General features: G+C 45.4%; 1 protein-coding gene and 1 long non-coding RNA gene across 7 annotated transcripts in view; one reads left to right on the forward strand and one right to left on the reverse strand.

The window, feature by feature from the left end:
• NEDD4L (NEDD4 like E3 ubiquitin protein ligase) overlaps window positions 1–27,840 on the forward strand; it is a 190,995-nt gene that overhangs the window by 87,195 nt on the left and 75,960 nt on the right. For 4 of the 6 annotated variants that reach the window (XM_062600389.1, XM_062600391.1, XM_062600390.1 and 1 more), the window contains exon 1: window positions 3,628–4,903. In XM_062600389.1, the coding sequence (XP_062456373.1) occupies window positions 3,725–4,903 (1,179 nt within the window). In that variant the 5' untranslated portion in view covers window positions 3,628–3,724. Of the gene's footprint in view, window positions 1–257; window positions 312–3,627; window positions 4,904–27,840 lie in introns of those variants that run through there. The other 2 variants (XM_062600395.1, XM_062600393.1) reach the window with 1 other exon arrangement.
• Window positions 2,100–4,683, reverse strand: LOC134153877 (uncharacterized). The gene is made up of 2 exons (XR_009961259.1): window positions 3,539–4,683; window positions 2,100–3,021 (listed from the first exon to the last, which is right to left on the reverse strand). It is a non-coding gene; the product is annotated as an uncharacterized LOC134153877 (long non-coding RNA).

Below are 27,840 nucleotides of genomic sequence, written 5' to 3' on the forward strand. Positions count from 1 at the left end.
AGCGGCCGAGTACCTGCGCCGCCGTGGAGCAGCGCAGCCGCGGCGCCGAGCGAAGGCCCTGAGCGCTCGCTGCCGCTCTGCTTCTGGTTGCAGTGTGCCGTAGGAACACGGCGCTCCGGTTAAAGTACCGGTCTAGGTAAAACCTGTTACTCCTGTTTCTTTGCCTTGATTTAATCGCAGTATGACCCAGTACTTGTATATCATCTTCATAAGGCTGGTGAACCCAAAGTGACGTTATTTCTTGAATTTTCTCGTAGGTAAACCCAACCAACCATCGTCTGCTGTTTGAAGTGTTTGATGAAAACAGATTGGTGAGTGCTTGTCTTGACTGTGTTTTATGAATCGTAATCAATGAAACAAAGCTGATGAAAACGCAGCGTATCTTAAAGGTGTATTTGTGTCTGTTTTATATATACGTATACCAAGGAATGTAGGATGAAGCATAAAAAACACATATACAGACTAATAGTCACAACATTAAAGAATTAAAACAAAAGCAGCACCCTGCTGGGCAAGACCAAAATGGTCCTTGCTAACCTAGTAATCTGCCGGTGTAACCATAATCGTGTTCTCCCGCAGGCTTCTCCTGTGCGAACTGGTATGGTTATGTGTTTCTGGTGCTGCAGGGATTCCAGAGAAGTCTTTTCAAGTCTTACTGCTTGTTACTTTTAATACGATTACATAGATAAAGTTATCACGCAGACGTACGTGGAATAAGTGACACCATTGTTCTGGACAGAGTAGATTAAGTATATTACAGCAATGATATACTGGGTGAATGACTTTTCTCCATGTTCTCTCCTGAAAATTGTAGTAGCACCCCGTTGTCTATGAGATAAAGTACTTGATTTTTTGGTTGGGTGCAATATGTTCTCCAGTGAACTTGCTTGCCTTGTGAAAATATGGATCAGCGTATGAAGATCTTTTTATTAAAAAACAAGAGCAGTAGTATGCAAATATCTATCTTTTAAATATATATTTTTTCTTCTGTCTTTCTATTAAATGTAGAGTGAGGGAAGGCGTGCAGGCTGTAGTGTCCTACTAAATAAGGACTCATAGCCAACAGATGATGTCTTAGTCTTGGGTTAGGAGGAAGTAAATTGGTAAGCGTGTGGCAGCATGCAGGCAGAGTGGCCTGCCAGCACAGTCCCGTTCCTCCCGACCTTACAGGAGATCGGCTCTCCCCTCTTGTGAGGTACGCCCGCATTGCCAGCTGGCGCCAGCAAACCTTGGGGCAGCAATCCTGTACCTTAACCAAGAGGCAGAATGTCTAAGCGTGGGCCCAGGGCTTTGCTGGCACTGCACACGTCCTGGAAGATGAGTGGAGCAGGTTTGTGTTGGCCTGGAGGGTGTTCAGCTCCCACCACCTGTTTGTGGAAAATACCTGGTCCTCTGCTTGGGACAGTCACCTGCACAAGGCAGGTGAGGAGCTCGTGGAGGAGGCTTTGCTCTTCCCTGCGGAGGGCAGTGGCAGGCACAGGGAGATCCGTATGCGCCACGGAAGTGGCGACGGTTCAGAAAAAAATTCTAGTGCTGCTACACAGTGGCAGCTGAGAAACGACAGCCTTGGTGATTTTGTTTCAGCTATACTGCTAAAGACCTTTAAAATTTCTATATGTGGTACTGGCCTTACACTGGCAGTGTCGGCCCTTCTCCATCATCAAATCCTTTTCTGGTTGTTTTGGTGATGCCGCCTCTAGAGACAACCTTCCCTTGGCCTTGTCACCTTGCTCCAAGGGCTGTGACCCAGCTTAGGATCCGGCACCCTACCTGTAGAGGGTCTTCTGAGCTGTTGACAAAGGAAGTACATTGAGATGTTTCAAGTAGCAAATTTCCATCAGTGATTTGAGACTAATTTGTGACTTGATATGTACCGGGGCCAACGTGCTGTGTTTATAGAATGAGGAGGTGTTTCATCGATTGTTTCGACTTCACGGTGAAATACTTATTGTCAGTACTTGTGGTTTTGTTTCTTCCTTACATCCCCAAATTATCAAAGCACTTCCTGAGTCTGCAGTACATCCTTTCCTTTCCTTTCTCTCCCCTAGTCAAAACGGAGAATATTGGATGCAAGCTTAATCGTCAGTGCAAAGAGACAATTTCCTTGGATAACACATTTTATTTGGAAAATTAGATAAAATAATGTAAACACCTGTGCTTGTGCAAGGCAATCTAGAGTACTGTTGCTGTGTAGAAGCTATTCGTGTTTTTCTTGTTGGCTTAAAGTCCACCTAAAACAATAGGGAATTGTACTGTCTCTTGGCAGTTGCATCATTTTAAACCAGCTTCCACTTCTCTCGTGATTGGTCATTTTGTGTCTTTTGAAAACAAGCTGCTTGCAAGCAGAAGTTTGAATGTCTAGGTAGATATTGACCCTCTACCCACAAGTTTTTGGAGCTGCTGACAAAACTTGTGGTTCTGAGCTCCCAGAAGAGCAGCAGTCCATTTATTAAATTGAAGCTCCTCCGTCTCTTTTCGTAGGTGCATTTTTTTGCTAAACAGATATTCTTTTTTGGTATATACTAACAAGTATTTTATGGTGAGCACACACTTCAAATCTGAGTACCTGTAGACCGTGCACTTTCTGCATTGTAATAGAGTTGATTTAGGGTGTTTGTTTTACATTTTGGTGTATCCTGTCTGTCCGTCTGTTCTTCTGAGATCTTTTGGCTCTCAGTGAGCGTAACTGTACTCCGTGCTGGCAATTGCGCCTGCGGTAATATTGCAAACTTTCTCACTGGATGCCGGCCAGCTTTGGGCAGAGTTTCTCTACGGTGTTTAAGACAAATCAGTACAAAACAACATGCAACACCCGTCTCTGGTTTTCACTCGTCTTCGCTCCGTGGTAAAGCTGAAAAAGAAACTTTGTCTTCTGCTATCTTGCACATTTCTGCTGTTTCTATTCTGTGAGAAATCTTTGCCGTATGTAAGGTTGCTTTGCTTGTTGTAATTTTTCATTTTTGAAAAGGGCTGCGTAGGGTAGGTTGTATTGCGTTCGGAGGGACAGGGTAAAAGTTGTGGCTTTTTAAAAGACAAGAAGTTTGTTGTTAAGCATGCTGTGAGCACCGTTAAAAATTAAAAGCGTAACCGTGCTATATTTATTCACGTTCTGCCATGGTAGCCTAGTGCTGTAACACACACCAAAATGCTAAGCTTGAAGTAATTTTTCTCATTTGCATGTGGATTTGACTCGAACTTTTAACACTAACTCGGAGCGATTTTGCCATAGTTAACTTTGTGTGCATGTGCTTTATACGAATGTGCCTTGTGGATGTGATGTGGTTTAGATTTATAGCAGTGCCGAGGGTGTTTGCTGCCTTAGTCAGCTGCGAGAGCTCTCCCGCTGGGGCCGCTCCTCTGATGGAAAAGGAGCAGCTGTGAAGGTGCTGTTTCAGGCTCCTGCTGGCATTAACCGCCCCCCCCCACACACACAGACACACGCTCCCCCCAGCAGCTCCCTTTGGAGGGGGGACGGGGCCACGTGACTCCCACCACCCTACCCTCTGTCACGGTGTGCAGGAGCGCTGATTGCTCTTACCCAATCATGCCTGGAATGCTGCTTGCCACTTGGGCTATTTCTGCTATCTGTCGCTATCAGTGCTGCAGTGCTAACAGTTTGGCAGATGGGACACTTTTTCTTGGAGTTTATGCCTTTGGTTTTTAACTTCTGGCAGTGCCTGAATTGTTGCTGTTCTCCCTCTCCTTTTCTTCTCCCTGTAAAACCATGGCCCATCGGCTGCGGTTTCATTTTGGCTCTGGGCGAAGCAACACAGCCCCTGAATCGGAGATCCTCGACCGGGAGAGAGAAGATGACTTTTTCATGGCATTCCACACTTTGCCAAGAAGAAGCAGTCCTCATGCTTTTTCCCGACACGGAGCAGATTATGGTGGTGGTGGTGGCGACTTGCAAGAAGTGGGCTCCTTAAAAAGGAGTACATCCATGTTTATTCCCCAGCTGCTGAATAGCATTGACGTGCGTCCAACGAGAAGCTCGTCTATGCAGATCTCTCTTCAGCGCAAAGCTGTGAACGGCTGTGCTGATGAGTGTGGAACCCCGGGATCTCCTGAGGAGACACTTCCATGTAAATTCTCAGAGTTTCCGGAGCGTTATGCATCCCCTGTTGAAAACCGTTCTCCTCCGCCTAGCAGTCCAGAGGTGACTCCTGGAAACTCTCCACCCAGGCTGGCAGAAGAGCTGGGGCAGCAGATCAATGGGACCGTTTGCTGCAATCACAGAATATTTTGTACGATCCCCTCTAACAACCAGAGCGATGATGCTTTGTCTGCTACCCAAGAGGATGAGGCGAACGAAGCGTCTTCAGGTCTAAACATAAGTGGTGTGAGGATTCAGCATCGCGCTTCGAGTGCAGATGTGCCCCAGGTGACTGTGTTACCGTTTGGTTCTGAGGCTCGGAGTAATGCTCCCAGCCCCGAACCCCGGCGCTGGTCTTTGCAGCATGTGCCAGATATGTCAGCAAGTTCAGGAAAGAAGTTCTTTGTTCTTCAGCTACAGCAACCGCAGGCGAGTGGTACAGGTACAGGGGGTGAATATAACTTTGGTTTTACTGGAACAAAAGGGGACCGACTGGTGAGGTATCCGCGGATACGACTGGAGAGGAGCACTTCCTACCCTGTCCAGCCGCGAGCGGAACAGGTTAGCCCCACGGACGATGGGGTGGATTCAGAACTGCACGGAAATGGCAGGAACGGATCGGAAATGTCCAGAAGCAGTTCAGTAGAGAGGATTCCTCCAGGGCAGGGACGCTTGTTTAAAATCAGACCAGATCAGAACACGAGGCAGCAGCACTTCCGAATCCTCGTGACCCGCGGTCCGGAGGAGCAGAACCAGGCTGCTGGTACGGAGGGTCGCGGCACCCCTGCTCCTGCCGCAGCCAGCACCGCGGTGAGTACGCTGCCGAGTGCGCTCCCTCCTCTGTGCTAGTAACGTGCAAAATGTCCATACAAAGGCTGCTAAACTTCAGGCAACTGAAGAGCTCCCATCGTTAGTGCTAGAATGTTCTGCATTTCTCTGGAACAGGCCACAAATCATCTCTATTTCGAATCTAAAATAACTTCGCTCTCAGTTATGATTACATCCAGTGTAATATTTTGAGATCCTAATGTCTCATGTGTTACTTAGTTCAGTGTTACATCAGCTGAAAAGATTTTAAAAAATCAGAACAACCAAATGTTGAGCTAAATAGTCCGGTTAATTTTTCAGATTGGCAAGGCCTTGCGGCATGAAGAATTGTGCTTTGTTTTTAAAAACAAATACTTTGGCACCTTCTAAGTATAACGTACACATGTGTGTACCTCTGCACAATTTAAAAACGTGTATTGTAATGCACCAGCAGCTAAGGCTGTAGAAATTGTATGGTGATTCCAGTGAAGAGAGTGACTTTGCTTTTAAGGTACCACAAAATTGGAAAAGTTTCTTTCTTTAAAAAAATATTTTTGCTTTTGACCTTCTGTGAATTAACAACTTGTCACATGTTTTGTGTGCGCCCCACGTCCTGATGAAACAACTTGTATCTTGGCACCAGGTAGTAAACTGGTCCTGGCGTTTGTTTGCTCTGACTTTGCGTTAAGGTGACAACGTTCATCTTCCAGTTCTTCTTGCTTATAACAGGAGAGGGTTGAACTTCTCTGTTTTTCGACCATTTTTGAAAAGACCTAACCGGGGATAAAACTTAAGGATTTGGATAAGTCATTGGCTTGAATTGCTCTGCTGTGCAGTTTAACACTAGCTGCTGGAGTTTGGACGCTCGGGGATGCTGCGTGGGGAGCAGCGAGGCTCTGTCTCCAGCTGTGGAGAGAGATTCCCGCGGACAGGTTTTGGCCTTCGTTGCTTGTGCGCTCTCGTTCTCCTGCGCTTGATTTCAGTGAAATGTAGCACAGAAAGACAGCTGCTCGCTGCGGCAAGGCTGTGTGATGACTCTGCAGCTTTCCCAGCAAAAAGCGCCTAGTCTCAAAGTTATTTCCGTTGTAACAGTCCTTTCAGCCCTTTCGAAGACGGTGTGAGTAGAAATTCACAAAATGTCCGTAGGCTTTTAATTAAAAAAAAAAAAAAATCAAAACAGAGTCTGTACAGCACGTGTTCCTGCCAAAGAAATACAAGCTTCGTTTCAGTCTATACTAGCTAGCGATTTTGTTCGGCTGGTGGTGTGTCGTGCTGCCAGCCGGAGAGCGTTCCAGCCAGAAAGTCCGGCGTGCAGAAACCTTACTGATCTTTTTTCTTCATTTAAATTCCATGTATATAGTGCAATATTTGAGGTGTTTTACTCTTTTATCTCATCCTAAAAAAGATGATTTTATTTTCTTTTCTCTTTTCAATTATTTTTAATTTCTTCTGCCTGTAATTTTTGACTGAACTCGTCTTTAGCTGGAATATAGAGTTACTTTAAGATACTAAAGGTATTTGACTCTAGAATTTGGTGAGAGAAAAGCCAGCTGCGAGGTCTGACTCCAAACGTAGTTTTCCCGAAGCGCGGTGTTAGCTCTGGAGTTTCATTTGTGTCCGTCTCTTAGTCTGCATACTCGATTGATGGGATTCCTTAGACACCATTCAACCTTCTCTGGAGTCTTCACAGCTCATGTTTACCCACATTACCACATTCTGTGTCTGAATTTGTTTTCTATTTATTATTTTCTGTTCCTGTCCAATAATAGCTGCATGGAGAACTGCTATAAACAATTATTTAAGTAGTTGCAGTGGGTCAAACCCAGTGGCAAGTGTCGGAGGTTTGTGCGGCTTGCCGAGATGTGCATCTTCGCCCTGTGTCGCTGCAACAGTTCTCTCTTTCGCAAAGTGTGACCCCCCAAAATCGCTGCTCTGCTCTGGTTGTACCCTAGGCATACTTCCCAGAAGAGAACTGTGACATTTGTTCCTATGTGCCCTTAGTTTTACTTAGCGTGAGAAATCAATTTAGTGAGCCGTGGAGCGTGGCAGTCACAGAGGCACCCGCTCCGAACAGGACTTAGATTCTTCAGTGCAGAAAGTTTCAGAAATGGAAATTCAGTAGAAACATAAACATTTTCCTATTATTCTAGTTTTCTTGTATTTTTGTTGACCCCGGAAATGTCCTGTATGGAGGGGAATGGCTAGGCCAGTTGCCATAGGAAGTGTAGGCAATAAAAACAATTTGATGAAAATCATACTTCATTTACGCTGAGATGTCATTTTTAATCTTCCCATAGACTTTTTTGAAGGAGGATCTGTGATGCTGAGGAAGGGTGTGTGAAATATTTGATCTATTAAGCTAAAGGGAAAAGTTACTGTGTTTTAAAGTTACTGAGGTGAAAAAGAAGAAATCTGGACTCTCCCAGTTAAGCTTGTTTGCGTGTATTTGATTGATATAGGGCATGGGCCTGGGGCTGTAAGCAGCAGCTGCTACAGCCTTATTTATCTTGAGTGAAAACATTCATGCGGGCGTCTGCAGTCCTGCTGCAACCAAGTGTTTATGACCTTTCAAATATCTTCTGTTTTAGACAGAAGTGTTTTGGGGCAAGCAGGATGTATTTCATTACAAGTTATTATAAAATATTAAGTAAAACAAGAGCTTGCACCCAGTCTTTGAACATTTTTATTTGGAAGCCTCATTACAAATTCTTTTGACTAATCTGATTTTTATATATGATGCAATGGGCTGCTGCTGAGTGTGTGCATATACTGTGGCATATAACAAATACATTGTTTATAATTAGGGATCTGTGAGTGCTAATCTGTATGTGTGGGAACCACACTTCAAAAATCCCACGTATTGGACAACTGTTTAGAGGGCTACAATGGCATCTTTGTTGGGATGAAAAATACAAAGTGCCCTGGCAAAATATTGCAGTAGTATTCGGATATACTTAGTTGCTTAACAGAAATGATAACTCTAGACCTCTGTAGTTCTACGTTTCTTACAACTGAGCTTTTATTTTCCTTCCTTCCTTCCTTAGACATAATTTTAGAATAAATTCTGTTATGAAAGTATAGAGAATCTAATTACGCTTGTGAGATAGCAGTTGGAATTGGGGCATCTAAATTTACGTGGGGTAGTTCAGGATGAGCAGGGGGGCGCGATGCTGGGGCCGGAGGACCCGACGACTTCGCACGGGCGCCGCGGAGGGCCTCGGCCGGCGGCGGAGGGGGCGACGTGCCCGAGCTCCGGCCGCGCCGAACGCGCGGCTCCGGGCGGATTACGGGCCGGGAAGGGCTGCGGCGTCCCGCGCCTGCCCGCGGTCGGGGCCTTTCCAGCGTCCCCTCCCGCCGCCCCGATCCGCGGCGGGGGCCGGGGTGTCGGCGCGTCGCTCCCGCGGGGCCCCTGCCTGTCGCTGGGTGGGAGGCTACGGCGGGCTTTACGCTTAATTGGGAATAATTTTGATAATCTGGAGTAGAGCCAACTCCTGAAGTAGGCCATGTAGAGGGAAGGCAGAGTTGTCTGCTGGAGTCCTACAACACGAGTAGCGAGCGACAGCGGCGTGGCTCCGGAGGTGTTGCAGGCTGGGGGAATCCGAATTCCTGTACAGAACCGCCACAATTAATTTCTGTGCACCGTTGCTTTTTCTGGAGGGGATGAGCGCTGCTCTTGGTTCCTTGGCGCTCCTCACCGTCTTGGGTAGCTCCAGTGATGTCTCTTGCGCGTTGCTGTTTCCCCCTGCTTATGTTAGTGTCTTCTTGTGATGCAGAACATAATTCTCAAAGTGAAAAGCTTTCTTTTTGAAAGAAGAGCTAGCAGTGCACTTTTAAAAGGGCTACCATTAGGTAAACCACACAGTTTAAAACTCAGTCTTGTCTTTTATCTCCCACCTGGAGAGGTGAGTTTTCTCTCTTTTACTGATTATAGTGGATACCATTTATTTGTGGGTTTGTCGCAGGAGAAAGCCCCGTCAGCAAGACTTCTGATCAATATATGGAGAACTACTGGTGCTGGTACTCAACGAGGTTACCAAAACACTATCTAATGCTTAGTTGTCTTTTTAAAAAGTCACATGTTTCTGCTTTATTTAGGATTAAAATATAAGTTTAAAGAAGTCGACAGTTTTAGTGACCTTTCTCACACATGAAGCTCTACTACAATATTTCTATCTCAGTTGGACTTTGAATTAATATCAGATATATGGGAACTTATGTTCAGAAATGTGTATGAATTCCTCATGCAGGAAGGTCTGTACAGCTGACCCATCAAAGTAACGGCAGCAGCTTGTCAGAAGAGGGATGTGAACGTGATGTACTGTATCGTATGTTATCAGACAGAGTGAAAAATGCCACTTCACTGGTCTCAGAGATTGGCTTTATTATCATCATCCCAATTTTTGTCAAAAGCTCTTGAAGCACTGTACCACAGGGCTATCCAAGATAAGGAAATCTTGGGATGTTTCAGTTTGACTTGGCAAAAAAGGGATCTCAAATGAGGGAAATGGTCATTATTTGATTTTACACTTTGGAAGCAAAAATACAGTACATTTAACCTGACTTTGTTTTTTATTTAAAGGAAGACAAATACCATGCTTTTGTAGGAGAATATTTATTCTGTAGCCAGAGTTTCATCGGCTGTTTCTCCTAACCCCCTACGTGCTGTGGGTGCCAGCGTTGGTGCTGCCGCGCTCCTTCCTGGGGTGGCTGCGCGTCGGCGCGCTGCTCGCCGAGCTCGGGAGAGGGTGCGCGGAGTGGTGGTCGAGGAGGAAACGTCTCAGGTAGCTAAACCGTCGCTGCAAGGTGTAACGCAAATGAAGTACCTGTTGTTTGCAGTTCTGTGAAGCTGATGGCTTCCCAGAGAAGCTTTGCTTGGCTGCATCTGCAGACCACGCTTCCACCACCGTACTTGCTTTCCTGATCCCTTTCTTTCAAAGCTCTGTGCTGTGCCTTGGACCCAGTTGGGAGCTAAGAAAAGAATTTCTTAGCTGGCAATTGCATCTTGTAACCTGACCTACCTCGAACACTTCCTAATGAACAAGTAGCAGTTGCCTGTGCTTGCTGTGTGCCTCGTTTTGTTAGCGGCGTGCTATTTTGTGATCCTGCAAAAGGGCAGTGCAGGAATAAAAATGCTCTGTATTATCACCAGTGCAGTTTGCAAAATAATGAACATTTTTGGTTAATGTGACTTTCACTTCTGGATTGATTGTTGTTGTTTTCTTCTTTGGTACATAAGCTGATCCATTTGGGCTAATAAAATCCATTAAGAGCTTTACCTTTAATGTTTTGATGTGAACTAAGGCAAATTAGAAAGTTTCTTTCCCGAGACAGGATTGAGAAATTAAGTGGATTATGTGTTGCTGATCATCACACAAAAATCTGCTGGATATCTTTAAAGAATAAATTTAATGAAAAGGATTCTTTTTCTTTGCTCAAGTAAACATTGCAAGAGATGATTTGTTTGAGCTTACCTAATGCAATACATTGAGATAGAGATTATAATTTTGATTTTAATGTTGCTGCTCTTGCTGACTCCTGGTTGTTCACCAGCCTATTCTTGATGTGATACTCAGTACTTCATTTTTACATTTTTCATCATCTTTAGCTGGCCCTTACTCTGGTGTTTTTTCATTAAGTGTAGGAAACAGTGGTGGTTTTTTGTGGAGAAGAGGTATGCTTGCTCTGCTTATAACTTCTAAACCAAGTCTTATGTGTCCAGGAACTCCAAAGAGTTAAGTGGACAAGAACAGGGCAGTCCTGTCCCTCATGAACATTTGGAGCTGTTCAGAGTCTGGGTTTCCTGTGGATGATGAGCTGCATGAGAACCAGCGCTCACTCCAGTGAGCGCTAACACGAAGAATGACAACGTACTTAGCATCAGAGGGATTCCTCCTGTCTGTCCACTCATCCGTCCGTCCAGATACAGTGGCAATTAGCTGTGTAGAAGTTAAATTTGGCTGCACTCACACTCCTGATGTTGAGAACATGACGCTTATGGTTGAGCTATGCTGAACTGTTTGTGCTCCCACTTCGGGAGCTGAGTGCGGTACGGAGATTTAAATGGCACAGAGCAAGAAGTGGAGATTGTTAACAGTTCGTTTGCTGCTCTTCATCCTACCAGGAGGCTTTAAAGATTACCTGGAACAGAAAGCAGAGGGTTGTTTCAGAGGCAGATGCTGCTTTCCAGGTCTCCTCAAGGAGAGCTGAAGCGGTGCAGCTCGCCCACCGCGGGCCTGGGTGCCCGGGGGCGTGCGGAGGGCTCTGCGCCTCCAGGAGCCCCTTCGCCTGCCGGGGCGCAGGCCGCTGATGCTGCGCGGGGAGGTTCCTCTCGCCTGTTGCGCGTCTGAGTTAGACCCTGCTGCTGGGGTTGCGGTTTGGGCTGTAACGGGCTTTTCTAGAGCGTAATCCGTGTGATCCTTAGCTGGCTGTCCAGCTACGGTGAAGCGAGCGCCGTGCTTCCGCCCTGACCGCCCCGCCGGGCACCCCCCGGCCTGTCCAGGGGTTGACCTTCTCCCCCTGCTTCTCTGCTCTGGCGTTCGCCGTATTCACAGGCTGCTGTGGGTCCCCCCCGTACGGGCAATTTCTGCCTTTTTTCTGGAAATCACCTGCCCCCCCTTGCTTGCCCTTCCGTGGAGCTCGCCGCGGTTCGGGGCGCCCGGCCGCGGCCCGGGTGCTCCGCGGGGGGCAGTCCGGGGCCGCTTGTCCCGGTAAAGCGTCGGAGAGCCGGGGACCAGCAGCGCTGTCTGTCCCTGCCCGCTTCCAGAGTTCCCCGGGAAACAGTCTGGGGTTTTATTACGCTTCGCTGTTGGAGGTTTTATTTTTTCTCCCTGAAAGCCACATCTTTTGCTATTTCTCTGTAAAGAAACAAGAATAAAGCGCTGAATAGAAGAGCTGGAAATATCATGTCTGTCTCTCTCCCTTTTATTTCTTCTTCTTCTTCTTCTTCTTTTTTTTTTTTTTTTTTTTTTTTTTATAGCAGTAATAAACCATTTGCTCCTGCATGGAAAAATTGTATGCTGAGTTTCAGTACACAGTGATCTCTTTAAAGCTGAGTTTATAAGGCCCTGAATTTATAATGGAATTGCTGACACGGTCTTAACACTGAAGGTGCCAGGCGGAACAGTGTCAGCATGGTTGTAGCCACGGAAAATTACAGATTATAAAACAGACATAGTGTTAATTGCTTTTTGCAGTGTTCAGCTGTTTTTTCTATTTGAGGAAAGCTGTCAAGTAATGAAGAATGGACGTTTTTTATGACTGTTATAGTTCAGGAAAGCTATTCTAAATCCAGATTTTATTCTGTTTACTTAGTTTCAGAACTAAATCACTTTGTAAAATCTATTACTGCAAAGATTTGTCTAAACTCTAATCTTTTTTTCTATTTTTTTTTTCATTTAATAGGGTGGCATGGTAGCCTTGAAATGATAGCAATTATGTAGGAAAAAAAGTCAGTAAAATCAACAGTAGGACCATGCAGGTTTCCTAGTCACCTTAACAAAAATAAATAAATAAATAAATAAAAACTTTACATATATATCACTTTCCCTCTCTCTAAATTCTGTGACACTATAAAGCCAGCAAAATTTTGACCTGTCTTATGTAAGTGGAAAAACATAATTCTTGAGTTAAGGCTCAGCCGTTAACATTACCAAAATAGCATTCCTGTTTTCAGGTTTGTGATGCTGATTCCTCAGGCCTTGAGAAATAAATTGGTAGTATTCCGGAGATGGAGGCCCGTAGGAAAATCTGTTTCTGATTAGGTCAGTTGTGCAGATTGTGCACGGCGCTGTACAGTTGGGTGTCAGACCAGCCAGTTTTTCAGCTGCTTGGGTGGAAAGCTTCCTCTTTGATTTCAGACTATTCTGAAGAGAATTAACCTCCCTGATGAGCAGCGTTTCCAGGATGTATTTGTGTGTTCTAGAAAAGAATGAGAGAATATAAACTTTACAAGTGGAATTTTTATCTCCAGTAAAAGGGAGACAGAGCTGTAGGTTTGTATATGCTGACTAGTGCATACATACTTTCCTTCAGTTATTTATTTAAGCTTACATTTTTAATCCTCTTGTTTTAGGAATGCGTAATATCAAAGAATAGATATATAACATTAGTTTTTACAACAAATTCAGACAAAGTAACAGGAGCATACTTAATCAGCATTAATTTGGGCATTCATCGTATTGCTGGTTGCACAGAGATGTAGACCTCTGGGGCGTGGAATGTTGGGAGCTTTATTACAGAGAGCTGGCTACTATGAAATGAAAAAGAAGGGTGTTCGTCAAACATTGAGAGTCCTCCCAAACAGAAATTTAAAGACTGATCATAATCATCCTTGAGAATATTATCCCTAAGTTGTACCTGAAGTTAATGTTTAAAAAAAATTGTCTAATTTTTTCCCCAAAACCAGATTTTCTCTTTGGTCTATTTTTGAAATTATTTTTGCTACACATCCAGTAAGTAAAGATTAAAGAGTAAAGTAAAAGAGGTAGTAAAAAAAAAAAAAGGAAAGTTAAGTGTTTTGTTTTTTTTTTTAAAAAAAAAAACATAGTAAAAGCAAAGAGCTGGTCATACCAAATTAGGGGAATAACATAGCAGTATTATTTAAAATTTTTTTAAAAGTCAAAATTAATTAAAATATTTTCATGTTGCTAAATATAAAGCATTATTAAAGGTAAAAATTATATCCATTAAGTTCTGTATGTGTCATCCTGGATGGTGAAAAACTCACCAAGTGTAGTTTTTGTGCATTTTAGCAGTGCTACATTTATCTTGTAGAGTACCTGTGTTGTAAAGATTTTAAGTTACTAATATGCTAGCCACTTAATTGAAATCTACTTCAAGCATGATTTTTTGTTTCCAGAATACATTTCTTTGCTCCAAATTCCATCGAAGTGGAACTAGCTCTTATTGCTGAAAAACTAAACAATCTTCTTCAATTTTCACACACACAGTCTTGCGCTCTTCCTCTAAAGATTTGGAGGCGGCGGCTCTGCTGGTGGCTGTATTGCTCACACTTCATTATTTTTAGAAACTCTATCAGAGCGTGCCTGCCAGCACACTGAATTATTATAAACGCAAGTGAGCTACGCTTGGTGGGAAATGATTGCAGCGGAGCTGGTGATGCAGCTTGCAGTTATGCGGCAGTGTGTTTACTCGCATAGAACTTTTCAGATTTCAGCAATCCATAATAGACATTTCTAGCCTTGGGCAGACTAGTGGCGTTTTTGCGTATGATTGAGTTGCAAGGTCCACATTAGTTTTAATGGTTTCTCTGTGGTTTTTTTTTTTAATGTTAAAAATGGGTGTGAATTAATGCCTTTGGGCTAGCCGCAAGGAGCTGCTGCTTGCTGCCTCAGTCCAGGTAGCGAGCATTTCTTTTGAAATTCAGAAGGCTGCGGATGGCATGTTGTGACCTTTCAGATGAGTTAACTCTTTTAAATGAATGAGATAAATGCAGCTTTAAAATGTATTCAAACTTGGCTTATTTGCACAATATTAGCTACATTAATACTGAGTCCAAATGAGATATTGGCAAAACACCGGTTGTCAGTATTCTTTTCTTCTACACCAATGGAAATTTTAATCTGAAATGTTTCCTTTTGGAGCAACATATTCTTTCTAACTGACAGATATACTGGTGTATTTTGAATTTCTCACCTTACGAGTCTGCATTATTGTGTCTTACAGAATCTGTCGTTTGTCCGAAGGTAGGAATGTGTGTAGTCTTGCAAACATTTAGTATGATAAATTGATAGGATGAATGAATTTCTCTCCAAATATTCCAATATATAGAAGCGTGGAATTAGAAACCGTTAGCCAGAATATGTGACGTGCTTGGTTAGGAGCATCAGCCTTGTGCTTTTCAGGTCTAGCACGCGTGTGACGGGGCCGCCCGAGGCTTTGAGCGTCGGCGCTGGCGGAAGCGGCTGTGACGGGGCTCCTAACCCGGGAGCACGCCAGCGCGGCGCTCGGCCCGCGTGCGCCGGGGCTCTGCTGCGGGCCGCCTCGTCCTTGCGAGTCACTTCAGGCCCATACGGGAAAAGCTGAAAAACGCGTGAACGCACAGCTTTCTGCAGGTGGGCTGGATGGCCTCTGCGGGTCGCAGGCGGCCGTGCCTGGGGCGCGTCCGAGGGTGCGGAAGGAGGAGCGCGGGGCGGCCCGGGCGCGGGCAGAGCGCCCGCCGCGGCGCTGGGGCCGCGGGGCGGGCCGCCGCTCCGTGCCCCCTCCGGGAGAGCCGAGCCGAGCCGGCGGCGGCGGTAAATAGGTAAATTAATTTTCAAATGCTCATTGATTTGGCACAAAATAACTACTTAAGTTATAAGTCTGTGAACTGTAAGTGGTAGGCTCACAGAAGATGTTCTTCAAGGCACGCTAGTTGTGCTACAAGCTGACTCCAAAATACCAGTGTACGTGAGCGCACACACGTGTTGCCACCTCGCCGCCCGGCCTGGAGCCGCGCGGGGGCTCCCGTTCCCTGCCCACGGAGCTAAAGCTCGCCAGGTAGACCTGAGACACCAGCTGAGCGACGGGCTGTGCGGCGAGGACGGCAGAGGTGTATCTCCGTATGGTCCTCCAGCAGGTCCAGCTAATTTATTTTTGTCACGCAACTTCACTGAAGATTCAGACAGCACCCTGGGATTTTGGCAGGTTTGTGTGATCTGAAGATGCGTGGCTAGCTCTTAGCGCGTTGGAGGGGTTAGGGGCTTGCCCTTCCCTTGAGCGTGACTCGAGGGACGCTGAGCGAACGTCCCTTTGGCGTCTCCTCCTCACCTCTAGCCTTCCTAGTGTCGAAGGCTGCAGCTTTTGAGCTGGCTCGTCCCGGGCAGCGGGCGCTCCGGCTGCCCAGGTCCGTTTTGGACTCGGGCAGGGTCCCCGAGTAGGTGGGACTCCCGTGTGGATGTCCGCCTGCCCGCTGGCGCGCGGGCAAGACCCCAGCGCCGGCTGCCGCGGGCCGATTGCAGCCGGAGCAGCAAGCCAGAAGCCCTTTAGGAAGAGGGGAGGAGGAGGACGGGCAGCGAGGGGCGGGTGGAAGCCCCGCGGACTTCCCGAGAAGGAAGTTTCCTGGGAAGGGCGGTCGCGGGCGTTTCCCAGGCAGGGCGCAGCTTCGCAGCGCTCCATCGTCGAGAGCCAGGGGCTGGTCGCCGCCGTGCTGGCGCCGCGCCGCAGCTCGCTGCCCGCCGCGAAGCGGGAGCCCGGCAGCGGAAGCTGAGCGGTCCCGGCGGCGCGGCGGCTTCGCGAGCTCGGGGCAGAGGCGCAGCGGATGGGGCGGCAGTTTGCCCGCTGCATTGATTTACGTTCCACAGAAACGTTGCTGTTGAAGCTTTCTGCCCGATCCCGTGATGAACCTGTGCGTTGTGGTTCAGTAAGCGCCTCAGAGGTGGACAAAACTATTTTAAGTTGAATCCTATGATTTTGAATATTGGAAAATTAATCTGACACTAATAACATAGCACCAAGAAAAAAAGGACTATCAGAAGTTAAAATAAAAAGAGCATGAAACATAATTATATTTTATGTGTAATTTGGAGCCTAAATGATTTTATGCACTTAAAAACTAAGTGTAAAAGATTAATAATGAAATATTCAATTGTATCAATTTAAAACAAATTCTGTTTCTTTGAAATCAGACTATATACTAGCCTTTTATTTTTTAATAACACATGTAGCATGAAATGCACAAAAGCAACTATTCAGTGCACATAAGTGCACAGCCAAAGCAGAACGCCTTTTCAGAAGTGAATGCAGTTGTGGTGGTGGTGTTTGAGATCTATTGCACATTTTTTATTTCCTGTACTAAAATATGCGTGATCTTAACTAAACAAGCATAGTATTTATTGTTCTTTGCGGATGTGGACTTTGCAGGTAATGATGTGCTACCTGAGTATGGAAAAATCTCACAGTAACCACAACTGGCGATGGGGAGAGCTGACATTAAAGAATTATTTTTGTCTGACATAAGCATTTTTAAAAATCTTTTTGGAAACAGCTGCCCTAATGCAAAGACCTTTAAGTGAAGGCAAATTTTACCTGCTTTGTATTTAATGACGGAAGTGGCAACTAAAGCTCTATGTGCAGTGTCTTACTGTTGACATCCCCACAGTGAAGACTGTGGTGGCTTAATCTTAGAAAAATTAGCATTGCCTTATGTTAGGTTTTCTACATGCAAACAAGAAAAATAAGAGAAACAAGGAAAAAAATGGAGAGGAAGAAGGGGCCCCACTGGAGAACTTGTTCGTTTTATTTAGAATGTAAATGCTGTGAATTGCATGCAGTGAATTAAACCGCACAAGTTTGCAGGACGTCTCTGTACTTCAGAACATAAGTATTTTAATCTCCATGAAAGAGATGCATCTTTGTCCCACAGTAGAATCTAATATCTGTCAAATTTATGAGTCTGCTTAATTCTTGATTAAAAACTAGGTGAAATTTCAATACATGTTGTTTATTGATTTGGAATTATGACAGGGAAAACTGAATAATCCTATCTTAAATAGTTCCTGTATCATAGAGCTAAAAACCCACGGAAATAGGGAAGGAAACTAAACTTCAACTGCCGGGTGCGCAGCCGGGCATTTTTCTCTCCCAAAAACCTGGCGCAGGGAAGCAGCGGCTCCCTGCTGCGTGGGAATCGCAGGCGTCGGCGCGCCGCTGGCGAGCGCGGCGCGGGGCACGGGCGCGGGAGCTCCCTGCCCGAGCCCCGCGGCGCGGCGCGGCCGGCGCTGCGGAAGGCCCTTGCCCGCGGGAACGCGGCCGGCCGAGGGCTCCGGGCCGCCCCGAGGAGGAGGAGGAGGAGGAGGAGGAGGGGGAAGAGCGAAGAGTGCCCGCGCGCCCCGCTCGCGGCGCCGAGCCGGCGTCCGCAGGGCTCAGGCGCCGTGGTCCCCGCCGCAGCCGCGTGGTCCCCGCAGGACGAGTTTCGGGGAGCGAGGAATCGGCAAGGGCTCGCTCTTGCCTTCTCTTATTCCTGAATTTCACGGGAATTAGCATTTCTAACCAAATATTTATAGCAAGTGTTTCTGGAGTTTCTGGCCTTCTTACTCTGCTGTAATGAAATTTAAAGGTATACGTCAGCTCACTATGCCGAATTTCAGGATACAAACGAGCGTGTGTTACTTCTTTTCCTGGAAAAAGTTAGCAGCTGATTTTAAAAAAATATGTGCGATATGAAGCGAACTGTTGAAGGTTTTCTTTTCTGTTCTTTACCCTAAAAAATTACATTACCAGTTACACTACTGCTTGTGAATTTACATGAATCACTGCCCATCATAACGACCTTGCAGGAAATAATTCTGGATTATCTATGGGAACTTATTTTTTCTCTAAGAATTTTTATCTCTAAGAGTTGATTAAACACAAATTGTCAATAATCTGAGTTGAGTTTTCATAACTTTATAAATTCCAACAAAAAGAAATTATATTACAGAATAAAATCACGCAACATGACTGGTGCAATGAAATAGTTAATATTTTTCATTTCCATTTGCAGTATATTTTTCATTTTCTTTTATAACATTTGAGCCAGGATAAAAATACAGGTTTTAATCAGCTTATGCGCTATCCGAAAGGTCACTTCAGAGGAGCAGTGAAGTCTAATAATAGCATGATTCATCGAATGATTCAAGGTGTAAACTGGGACAGTTCATTCTTCCTGGCCGCAGAATGCCGTTTTGGTTGAGCAGGGGCCGGAGCAAGGTGCTTTAGGGCGGGATGGCCGTGTGCTTCAGAACTGGCAACGCGAAGACCAGCCGGCGGCACGATCGCGGCTTTTCCTCTTGCTGCTCGCAAATGGGTTATTTCTGACTTTCAAAACCTACCGAGTAGAAGTTTCTCAAGGAAATTCTTTGTCTTGCCAAAAAGGAAAAAAAAAAGTCTTTGATCATGTATCTTAGTAAAATGACAAATTATTTTAAGAATTTAGAAGTGTTTTTTTAGTTAACTGTCCATTAGTTGGCATTTCAGTGGCCTGAGCATAAGCTAGTTTTCTAATTTTTCTCTAATCTGTTCATGACTCTGTTTTTCCCCCATGCTGTGATAAATAACGTGTAGTGTGTTTTTGCTTAGGATACACATGGCGTTTACACTTCTGACAAGGTATTTGTTCTTGGGAGTTTTTTTAACATTAGAAAAACCATTAAAGCAAAAATATTGTTTCAGATACTGCCAAGTGCAATCGCGTACAGTAGTGTTGGTGAGATCAGACGGATGGTTGGTGCAACTTGCTCAGGGACCTTTGGGAAATTTTGTCCGAGTGAGCGCCAGCGTGCTCGCCCTGACTCTGTTAGGGCCTGCTTCTCGGCCTCCTGGGAGTTTCTTTTTTTTTCTTTTTTTTTCTTTTTCCTTCTTTTTCGTTATTGTTCTCCTGTTTAATCTCGGTCTGTGATTCTTCTATCAGCCGTGTACCCAACACGCTGCATCACGGTCCATGATAAACATGTTGCTCGGACTAACGTAATGCAGCTGAATACGTGGGGAAGGTGCTTAGCAGGACTTCTGCTTACTTTAATTCCTGGCAATTTAGAGGACACAAACACAGCGCTCAGGAGGAGCAGACTTTTAAAAATACTGTTTGTTATAGCTCTTTTTTTTTTTAAGGCTGGTTCTGCGTTTTTAGTGGGCCTGGGCCAGTCACTAAGGTTTGGGTCTCTGCAGCACAGCTGACAGCGACACACCTTCAGCTACCCCAGGATAAGGGAGCTTGGAGATCAAGGAGCTACAGTTCTGGTAGCTGGCCATAACTGATACGCTCCCAGCGGGAACTGTAGCTTGTATAAATGTTAGTTGTTTGTCTGCCCATACAGCCAAGTATTTTATTAAGAGTTCACAAGGGGTCAGATAAACATTTAGTGGCTTTCAGAAACTGTCTCTGGTCATCTGAGCACGTTGTGTTATGTGGTCAAGTTACAGTGAATTTCAGGGCACCGTGGGGATTACTGGTGTTTCAGGCTGCCCTGAACTGTTTATAGTGGCGTATGCCCAAGGGTGTAGCATGGTGAGGGAGAGTATGAAATAGCAGAAATCCATTGTCTTTATTGAATGGAAAATCGGGGACTTTCCCCCCCAGAGTCGTGTGTTGTATTTTCCTGCCGCTTGGGCAGGAGTACGGTAGTATCCGTAACCAGGAACACTAATTCGGGAATCGTGGTGCAGGGGTATTGCAGCAGTGCGTGAAGGTGCTCCGTGTGCGGGGGTGACCGAACACAAGGGTGTTCGTCACGAACCTTCTTGTACCATCGAAACAGCTCTTACATCACAAATCCTTGCTTGAAAGTGGTTCTTGTTTGCGTGGAGAAGGCAGCAGATTTGATCGGTAAACGGAGGAAGGAAGCGCTTCGGAGAGAAGGAGCAGCAGCGAGCGGGACGCTGCCTTACGTTTGCTCACGCAGCGTCCGCGTGTGTTGCGCCTTGCGGGAGCGATGCCCGGCCGGTACCTCCGTTTTCCGGGCTCATCTCTCCGTTAGCATAAAACATAATTATAATGGGCATGCAAAATCTTTGCCCAATCGTGCAGTTTCTTACTTGACATTATTACTGTTAATAGGAATCTGCTGCGGCAATAAAATTGTCAAACGCACAATCATTTTTTCTGACGACTTTCTGACTCGCGACGTCAGAGTCGCGCTCGCTTCCCCGGCTGCGCGAGGGCCCGTCCGCCGGAGGCAGCGCGAGGAGGAGACGCGAGACGTTGAACCAGAGCTTTGGCTGAAACTCTCTGAGTTCTCCCCTAACTTACTCTAAGGACGCGTTTACGCATTCCTGACTGCTCTCATTTTCTGAGTTTCATACAGTAAGCTAAATGGTTGGATATTTGACTTCTTTGTTGTTCCATGTTTTGCTTTAATAATCTTAGAGAACAAACACTTTTTACAGTGGCTTGTGTAATTTTTGTTAATTTACTCTCTATGCTCTTTGTTGCTGTCATTCTTTATATTCTTAAAATGCATTTTGAATCCACAGGCCATTTCACCTTCAGAGTGTTAAATCAGCTTTATGTTTTAGAGGATGTTTTTAGAGGCTTTAAATGCCTACAAATCTAAAATCAGTAAGTTTTTTTTTCTTAACATATTCTTAAGTATTACTCAGCATGCTCAGTGATCAGATTTCACTTCACTGTGGAATAAACCTTTTCAATGTGTTCTTTGGACTGGCCTCTCTCACTGAAGACATAAAACTCCTTTAGAAATATGCTTTATTTTGGGGAGGAGTTCTTGGGTAGGACAGTAGTTGCCAATACATGACTCAGACTAATTGGTGTTATATGTAGGCATTGAATTTAAGAAGTTTAACAGTACAACATATGTAAATATGAATAAACAGTCTTTATGATAACTTTGTCTGAAAGAACCAGGAAAAGAAATGGAAGGTGCATTTTTTTCATGTTATGTAACTGAAGAAAATTTGGGTATACCAAAATATGAGGAAAGCTATCTTGATATACAGCAGTGATTTGTTCCCTTAACTCTTGGAAAATGTTCGATTTATATTTACCTAACATTTTGTAATACCATGTATCAGGCTGTCCCATTCCACACCAAATACGCCTTGTGCTTACGTGTTTGGATACTGTGGTCCAGTCCCAGAATTGTTTATTAAGAGGTTGCTGTACTAAATTCTGATGTGTCTTTAAACTGTAGTAAAATAAGTGTTGGAGAGCTGGTAGGAATGGCCAAACTGTCTGAACTGGAGTTATTTTCAGGGACGACTTCAGCAGGCAGCAAAACCCTCAAACTAACTCTCTGCCGCCTCATCTATCATGAGAGCTGTATTGGCGTTAGCCAGCAGCTGGTTTTTGCAGCCAGAGCAGAAATTTGTCAACAGAGTTTGTATTGGAAAATGTGACTGTATTCAAAATTATGACTATAAATAATAAAAACTTTTTCTTAGTTTATTGATCAGTAGAACATCCATTTATCATGAGATGAGAAAGAAAAATCACTTCAAATTCCCTCTATTAAGGAAAAGCTACCCAATAACAAAAATAACCATCGTCCTTAAATCTACAGCTGCTCCAGGTTTTTCAGACGATCAGACGCTGCAGGCCGCTTTTGGAAGCAGCTCCCGCCCGGTCCCTTTCGAGCGGGGTCTCTCCGCTGCCCGGGTCCGCGCGGGCCGCGGGGATGGAGAGCGCCCTGCTGCCCAGCGCCGTCCTCGCTCGTCCAGAGCGTGGATGGCGGCGTTCCACAAAGTTAAACGAGAACGTCCTTCGGGGCGACAAACGAGATTTGGTTTCTTTTAATCTTCAACGAGGCAAGGCGTTCATTAAAATAATAGCTACACTATTTACCAGTTTTAGCAGAGGATAATATTTTAAAAATCACTAGAAAATTTGATGTTTGGGGGGAATAATTACAACTGCTCTATTTTTTTGTGGTATTATCCATGTTCAATTCCCATAGAAGACAAACAGTTAACATTTTTCAAAAGCTGTTGCTTTCTAGCATGTCCTAAACCTGTCAGTGATTTCCTCCTGTTCCAGAGGCAGAGATGGGGAGGCAAAAGTTAAAATTTTTTAGGAGCTGTGTATGACCATTTCTAGTTTTTTTGCTATCTTGTTGGTGATTCTTCAGCATGGTTGCAAGACTTGCATATGTTTTGCATCTTGAGCTCTTACAGATTTTGGATCTCAAGTTGCCTCAGTTTTCTGGGATATACTATAAGCAGTGGGTAGCTTGCCGAGGGAACGTAAACCCGCTGGAGCACTCCAGTGTGTGTGTGTCCTTGCACTATGTGGCTTTTAGGAAGGTGGTATCTCTTAATTGTACGTTTATGGAGAAATGTCGTGGAAAGATAGCTCTGTTATGGAGACCAGAAGTCTGAACAAAAGGTAAAACTGCCATTGATGAGGAAAAGAAACAGGAGGAAAAGGTAAGACTTCTTGAATAGAACAGAAAAGTAGAATAAGTAGGATAATGAAGGGGGGGGAGAACAAGAAATAGTGAAAGATGTCATTTAAGGTCTGTGTGATTTGAGTGGTTCATAGTGTCTGTAATTAAAAAAAAACAATATTAGTGAACAATTTGACAATTATATTCTTCTTGACATGCTTAATATTGTCCACCATAGCAGAGTTTTCCAGTCCTGCCTTACTCACTCGCTGCTGTTGGCAGAAACAGTTCCCAGCTCCACTTACCTTTTGGAAATCTGTTCCCTCTAGTTTTGTGAATTACTGGTTTTTAAATGTGAGCAGCAGTATTCCACAGTAAATAATCCTGAAAGGAAACAGTAAACATTATTGCTGGATGTTGCTGGTTTGTTTGAGTGCGGGCCGATGGGCGGACTTCCACCCCGCGTTCAGAGAGGCGTTCCCGCTGCGTTTAATTTCATCAGGCGAACGCCGCAGTGCGAGCGCGGGAGTGCCGCTGCGCTCCTTAGGAAGCGCTTTGCGTTTGGCTTCAGGAGTCGAGTGCTGTAAGCAAAGCCAACAGCTGCCCATAGCGACCTCAATGCGTAAATAAGGCTTCAGGAATGTAATGATAGGGACTCTGTTGGGGTTCCCCCCCCATTTTGCAATTACTGATGAATTTCTCTAACAGGAACGTACAACTTTCTCACTATTAATAGTCCAATAATGGCTCCTTTTATGTGGTGCTTCCACGTCCCAGTTTTAACAAGATGCCATAAGCTTAAAGTTTGTCTCATTCATGTTAGCACAATTTGTACTCTTGGGGTTATTTACCTCCTGCTAGATACGGTTTTCATTTCATATGGCTTTTAGTTTGCCAAGTCTCACAGTAACAGTGATTTTAAATAATTTTGTCAGGAATGTGTTCTGTGCAGCTTGCTTAGGTTTTTCATGTAAATGATAGTTTGTTAAATTCAGCAAATGCAATGAGTAAAAGGAATTGAAGGTTTTATATTAATATGGGGAAAGCTTTATATCTTTTCTATTGTACTTCTACCTGTAAACTTTTCAGAATGCGTTTAACTGGTTTTGTAATGGCGTGTTCTTTTCTCAATGCTTATTACAACAAATTCAATCTGTTCCTCCCCTGTGTGTGTATATAGTTATGCACATCATATATATATACGCCATATAGTATTTATAAATACTATCTGAACTATTTTATGTATGTATATGCATGCTGTAATGCTATATATATAATATATAGTTTTAATGTATTATCAAGTAGTGTATAGCATACTATATTTGTGTGTAGCTTTTAGAGAAAACTCCTATATAGGCTTTTATTTCAGGAGCCCTTATTTTTCAACAGATGTAGAAGAAGCAATATAATGCAGTAGTGCTAATCTTTGCCATTTGGAGTCATCTTTCAAACTGAAAATTGCTTATTTTTTTGGTAAAACAGAAAAAGTTAAAAAGAAAAGAGTCAGTAGTTATCTTTTGCTATCCACCAAAGAAACTTGAGGAATGTAGTAGAACTCACTTATATTGACACACATTTAAAATTAATTAAAGAAGAATAAAGACCTTTTAAATGTCCTCAAATGAAAGGGAGTTTGTCATGCAAATTCAGTATCAGTCAGTTCTGCTAGGGCGTGTTTCAAGGTATTGCTAGTGGAATGTTTCATATTATTTATTGAAAAAAAAAGTTTTATATCAACTTCATAACTTTATTTCCTGAAATTACCGGTTTCGTTCCAAAAATGGAAAGTTAAACGTGGTTTGCTATTTAGAGCAATATACGAGAGGTTAAAGCAAGCGGCCCAGAAACGCGTCCTGACGCCAGGTCCTGCACGACGCTTTGGGTCTCCCGGTGCCCGCTGGTGCTTCTCCCTCGATTCCCGGGCCGGGAAGAGCGCGCCGCCGCTCCGGGCGGCTGCGGCGGGCAGCGCGAGGGGAAGCCATTTTATTACGAGCACTGGAATAAATACGTCTTTAACTCGCCGTCCTTTTCCTGGCATTGCCTGGAGGTTTCGGATGTTACTCATGTTTCGGGAATGTGTCGGATTTTGGCATAGCTGCCCGGTGTTGTGCGTGTGTTTAAATAAGCCGTGACAGCACGGCAGAAGTATTTTAGATTTTAAATAACGTCCGCTTGCACGCTGCGGCAAGGGGCTGGTTGTCCTGGTGTCCGCGCTGGCTGGGAAACGGGCTTTTCTCGCCGAGCGGCGGCTCCTCCGGAGCGCCGTTCCCTCGCCCCCGAAGCCGCGGCCTGAGCACGGCGCCTCCCGTTCCCGGGCCCCGGCTGCGCGCGGCAGCAGCCCCCGCGGTCGGGGCTCGGCCCCGCGGTCGGGGCTCGCTCGTTGCTGTTGCCAGATCCGCAGGCAGCGCCGCGTTTTCCCGCGAGCCGCGTTCGGGTCGGCGCCGCGGCGTCGCGTGCCGCTCGCCGGCGCTGCAGGGCCGCCCGGGGCACGTGCTGCCGCGCGGGGTCCGTCCCGCCGCTCCTCTCCGAGCCGACCCCCGGGTGTCCTCTGCATCGGGCGCTCGCGTGGGAGATACAGCGCTGTTAAGTAAAACAGCCGCTTAGGAGATTAATCCTGATGGAGTTTCTTGGTTGAATGTGAAAAGTCTTGTAATGCTGGACTATTTTTTTTTTATCAAAAAATATAATTAGTCTAAATAATGGGAGAGTGTAAATACACAGTGTTCTGTTTAGCCCTGTAGTTTTGATGAATAACCACTGGTATTTTGCTGTATATCTCCAAACACGATAAAAATGATTCTTAACTTGAAGACTCTCAGTTAGGTGTTGGTCATTATTTCTTTGTTCACAATTATTCTAGTATTTTACAGTTAGCGTCAGAGCGTAGGGAAGAAAGCGTGTTGTTAAGATTTGCCATATGCAGGCACGAAACTATGTGAGATTCATTCTTAAGGCTGTAAGGTGGGATGCCTAAAGCAGGCACGGGAAGCTGTGCGAGGCGCTCGCCTGGTCGTTCCCGGCGCGGCGCGGGCGTTACCTGCGGGCCCCTCCGGGCAGCGCCGCCTGCCTCGGGGTGGGCCTGCGGCGGCCGCGTCGCTGCCGGCTTTTCGTCCCTCCTGCACGAACACGTGTCCGTGTGTTTGCGTGGTGCTGACGTCTTGGCTCTCAGGAAGAGAGGCGTGAAAGTGAACTTTTGTCAAATAACTTCAGCACGTGCTGCACCTGCCCCGCCAGTGCTGCCCAAGTCCATCAGGTTCTTAATTGCACTGCAAATAAATGTCAAATGCATTAATACCTCTAGCAAAGCATGACCTGGAACGGGACAGCATGTACGGAGTGCAGGGCCTTTGTGAACTTAAACTTGTCCTACAGAAACCCCACGTTTGCAGTATTTATTTTGGGGTCAGGATATTGCTGCTGTTGCGTAGCTGTTTTCTGGTTTGCTCTATCAGGGAAGTTAATGACTCTCTCTGTGGGACGCGTTTGCAGCCTGCATGGGAGCAATCAGTAGCCTGGGCTGCAATCTCTGCGTCTGAAACAGCCAAAGGTTTGCTCGCCTTACGCACGGTACAACCGTACTGGGTGCTTTTTCAGCCGTTTGAGCATTTCCGTTCTCCCGCGCCACCTCCTGCGCTCCTGCCCCAGCCTCCCCCAGCCATGAGAGAGGCGGAGTGGGTCGAGCAGCCGCGGTGGCTCGCGAGGCAGCGAGCTGGGCGAGGTTGTTAGAAGTTGCTTTCGTATTTTTTTTACCATAGCGCAAAGTACTGCTTACCACTTCCTTCAAAATGCGGCAAGAGGGAACAGAAACGTTGGTTGGTTGTTTTGAGGAAGATGGTGCGGTCAAGTTGAACCTGCTGGAGGCACTACCTAGGATAGGCTTCAGTCAGCTAAACGTTTGAGTTGTTGCTGTCCTCTTGCCACATGGAGAAAACCCAGGAGCAAGATGTGAAACCAGAGCAGGCGTCAGGCGTGCAGGAAGGGGAAGAGCACGGGGTGAGTGGTTGGGGCATGTGGTGCTAAGGACACCGTTTCCGTGAGTCGCTGTCTAGCGCGCCTCCGAGGCAGTCTGGTCCGTGAGACGCGAGCGGGACCGGGGAGCCCTGCTGGCGTTTGGAGGGAGCGGGGTGGGCGGGAGGCTCGCGGCGCGCTCGGGGGGAGCCGCTGCTCTGTGGAGGGCCTGCTCGAAGGAGAGCGGGTTTGCGTTGCAGGGCATTCACCTGTGCTGTCCGTACCCCTGTGCAACGAAAATACCAACCTCTAAATCCGAGAGAAGTTCTGTTCGAATAATTACTTCTATTAATAATAGCTAGTTACGAGCTAACAATAACTCCTGATGCGCTAATCTCAGCGTTAGGCATTCCTTCTCTTACTTCTCACTTAGTCACGTCTTAAATGCCAGAAACAAGGCGCGAGTTATTTGTGGTTGTGAGATGCCTAGGCTTACTTTGGTAATAATTCCTTTTTAATAACAGCTTGGTATGGGAACAATTTTCTAATTAAGAAAGTCTTTGTTCTGGTCCAAAATGCAGAAGCAGTAGCCGTTTCTCCTACTTAATTCTGGCTCCTGTTACTGTGGTTGTGGAAGGAGGGCGAGAGGTGGGGATGCAGTTGCGCGAATCGCGAGTCGGACCGGTGTGCGGGCTTCCTCCGGCGTCTGCGCCTCTCGTGTAAATCTCGGTGGCAGTTTTTGACATGCACTGGAGTAGCAGTGATTGCGAGTGTTGCCGCTGAAGTAATCTCTAGTTCTGCTCTTTTTAAAACAGATTTTACAGTTAGACTTCTGTGAACTGTCACATTCTCTCCCCAGAATAAAACATTTTTTCCCATAAGTATTGCTCTAAAGCGATAACAGTGTTTGATTTTAGCTTAGATAAGGACCATTCAAGCCTGAAAGTGGTTAGAATGCTTTTTGATAAGGAACATGTCAGTAAAAATCTTTGTGGCCTGGAGGTATAGATTAGCTGCAAAAATATAATAAGATGCTACTCTTTTCAAGTGGAAAAAACGTGACTTAGGTCATGCTTGGGAGCTAGAAGTACTGCTGCAAATATTTTATTTAAAAGAAGAGACACTAAACTGGCAACTGAGTGAAATAAGTTTGTAAGTTTATATGAATGAAAACAG

The sequence above is a fragment of the Rhea pennata genome, chromosome Z, assembly GCF_028389875.1.
Source record: "Rhea pennata isolate bPtePen1 chromosome Z, bPtePen1.pri, whole genome shotgun sequence".
NCBI classification, from domain to species: domain Eukaryota; kingdom Metazoa; phylum Chordata; class Aves; order Rheiformes; family Rheidae; genus Rhea; species Rhea pennata.